We start from the raw sequence: 2,865 nt of genomic DNA on the forward strand, positions 1-2,865 counted from the left end.
GGTGGCTCTTAAAAGAGCCTTTGTGTGTATTGGACAGAGTTATTGTTTAAGCGCGCTCTCCGCGAATACGGCGGGCCAGCTGAATGTCCTTGGGCATGATGGTCACTCTCTTGGCGTGGATGGCGCACAGATTGGTGTCCTCGAACAGGCCGACCAAGTATGCCTCGCTCGCCTCCTGCAAAGCCATCACGGCGGAGCTCTGGAAACGCAAGTCAGTCTTGAAGTCTTGAGCAATTTCTCTCACCAGGCGCTGGAAGGGCAGCTTGCGGATGAGCAGCTCAGTAGACTTCTGATAGCGACGGATCTCTCTTAAAGCCACGGTGCCGGGACGGTAACGGTGAGGCTTCTTCACACCGCCGGTAGCCGGAGCGCTCTTGCGAGCAGCCTTGGTGGCGAGCTGCTTCCTGGGCGCCTTGCCACCAGTGGATTTACGGGCAGTCTGCTTAGTTCTTGCCATAGCGTTGCGCTCTGCACTTCACGGACAAAATAACAGAATAAAAAGCGCTAGCAAACGTTGGCTTTTTAAGCCTGAACGACGCCTTGCGTTCATTGGGCGTCTCGAAACCTCTCGTCTTGCATTGGATCGATCGCTCTACGTCACTCGACGACCATTGGCTTAGACCAAGTCAGCGCCACAGTCCGACCACTCCACCCTCCCTCGGCTCTCTTGCACAGCTGTTTTCCTGTTCTATAGTTACACCATAACGGCCGTCGCAATTTAGCTTCACTTTTCAGACCTTGTTTAACCAGCATACTTCCCTATTATATTTATGCTTCTAAGATTATTAGACTATTCCAATGGGCCCTATTAAATGTGATTCTCTTGGGTGCAACGTTGTAGAATGAATACAATTATATACACAAAGCATACACAAAGTAACAAACTTGCACTTTTTGAGTCAAAGTGGGTGGCTCTTAAAAGAGCCTTTGGGTACTGACAAACACAGCATTGGACGACTTTACTTGGTCTTGACAGCCTTCTCAGTCTTCTTAGGCAGAAGTACAGCCTGAATATTAGGCAGCACACCACCCTGAGCGATGGTCACTCCGCCGAGCAGTTTGTTCAGCTCCTCGTCGTTACGCACGGCGAGTTGCAAGTGTCGGGGAATGATACGAGTCTTCTTGTTATCACGGGCAGCGTTGCCAGCCAACTCCAGAATCTCAGCGGTCAGATACTCCAGCACAGCCGCCAGGTAAACGGGAGCGCCAGCACCGACGCGCTCAGCGTAGTTGCCTTTACGCAGAAGCCTGTGCACACGGCCTACAGGAAACTGCAGTCCTGCCCTCGATGAGCGAGTCTTGGCCTTGGCCCTAGCTTTGCCGCCAGTTTTGCCTCTTCCACTCATTTTGCTGCAGATTAGATTTGTTCAAGGAACAAGTAGATAATAGTGAATGCTTCGCGCTGAAAACTCAGTGATATAGGCAACACAGCCACTCTCTTATTGGCTTAGAACACCATGTGATCAACATCCAATCACAAATGGTGAAATTCATTCAGCCTCAGCCTACCATGCACCCCCCCCCCCCCCCTTACACACACACACACACACACACACACCTCCCCTAGTCTCTCTGTGTGTGACTGAGGAGTAAACGCGCGCTCATGGAAGAAACAGGTCTCAGAAAACAACATTCATGTGACATGTGTACAACGATACATAAATCATGTAATCATAAGCATCCCTATACCTGTGTCTGTCGCGGTTTTGAAACTCTACATAGTTTGTGTATTTAAACATCATAAATCCCTATCTTGTATTCGCTTTCAGTTTCATCATGGGATGATCCAAAATGTTGCTCTTTGGGGGAAAATATAGGTGGCTCTTAAAAGAGCCGTTTAGTAAAGGAAGACATGAAATAAACAAACAAACATGTTTACTTCTTCTTGGGCGCTGTCTTTTTCGCCTTTGCAGCCTTGGGCTTCACGGCCTTTGCTTTCTTGGGGCTCTTGGCTGCTTTTTTAGGAGTCGCCGGCTTTTTCGCTTTCTTCGGGCTCTTGGTGGCTTTTTTAGCAGCCGCTGCAGGCTTCTTTGCCTTCTTCGGGGACTTCTTGGCGGCGGCAACAGGTTTCTTGGCCGCCACCTTCTTGGGCTTCTTCGCCGCAGCGGGTTTCTTCGCCTTAACAGCGACGGGCTTCTTCGCCTTAGTCGCGGTCTTCTTTGTGGGCTTCTTGGCTTCCGTCTGCTTCTTGTTTAGCTTGAAAGAGCCAGACGCGCCGGTCCCTTTGGTCTGTAGAAGAGTTCCTTTCAGCACGAGACCCTTGACAGCGAGCTTGACGCGGGAGTTGTTCTTCTCCACGTCGTATCCGCCGGCGGCCAAGGCTTTCTTCAGGGCGGCGAGCGACACACCGCTTCTCTCCTTGGACGAGGAAACCGCTTTGACGATGAGCTCGCCGACGCTGGGCCCGGCTTTCTTGGCCCTCGACGCTGCTTTCTTTTTCGGCGCTTTAGCCGGCGCGGCAACGGGCGCGGGAGCAACTTCTGCCATCTCTCTAGTATCTCTAGTCTCTCAGTGCGAGTCAGACTCTGTATACGCTGTGTAACACACAGAAACCTCCCGCCCCTCTGCTGGTAGGCCAGTCTTAAAACCGAGCATGAGAACGTTGTAGACTCAAACGGGCCGCCGCCGAATGAGTGTGCCTCCGCGACACGCTCGCGAGTGTGTTTTCTCGCAGCGTTTCTCGTCGTAAATAAGACGCCGAAGACAAGATCCCGCGCTATTATGCAAACATTTCGCGCGTACGGGCTTGCACGTGTTTCCCGAGGCCCGTCATTGCCGAATAGAGAGCAGTGGTCTCTCGCGTTTTGCACGGAAGTGCACCGCGCGCCTGGAGCTCGAGCCGGCGCTCGGCGCATTTGTGCAGAG

The 2,865-nt window shown here is 52.1% G+C and overlaps 3 protein-coding genes across 3 annotated transcripts; all 3 read right to left on the reverse strand.

Annotated features, from left to right (window-relative positions):
- Positions 1 to 474, reverse strand: LOC310735518 (histone H3.2). Its single transcript, XM_083558276.1, has one exon. The coding sequence runs from the start codon at positions 455 to 457 to the stop codon at positions 47 to 49; it is 411 nt and encodes a 136-aa protein (XP_083414402.1). The 5' UTR covers positions 458 to 474; the 3' UTR covers positions 1 to 46.
- Positions 475 to 907: 433 nt separating this feature from the next.
- Positions 908 to 1,373, reverse strand: LOC310735764 (histone H2A). Its single transcript, XM_083558826.1, has one exon. It carries the CDS (start codon positions 1,344 to 1,346, stop codon positions 960 to 962), a length of 387 nt encoding a protein of 128 aa, XP_083414952.1. The 5' UTR covers positions 1,347 to 1,373; the 3' UTR covers positions 908 to 959.
- A 502-nt stretch (positions 1,374 to 1,875) lies between these two features.
- LOC310736223 (histone H1-like) lies at positions 1,876 to 2,487 on the reverse strand (the record flags this gene model as incomplete). Its single annotated transcript, XM_083559605.1, has 1 exon — positions 1,876 to 2,487. One exon carries the CDS (start codon positions 2,485 to 2,487, stop codon positions 1,876 to 1,878), a length of 612 nt encoding a protein of 203 aa, XP_083415731.1.
- Positions 2,488 to 2,865: the final 378 nt, after the last annotated feature.

The sequence above is a fragment of the Silurus aristotelis genome (genome assembly GCF_946808225.1).
Source record: "Silurus aristotelis genome assembly, chromosome: 13".
NCBI classification, from domain to species: Eukaryota; Metazoa; Chordata; class Actinopteri; order Siluriformes; family Siluridae; genus Silurus; species Silurus aristotelis.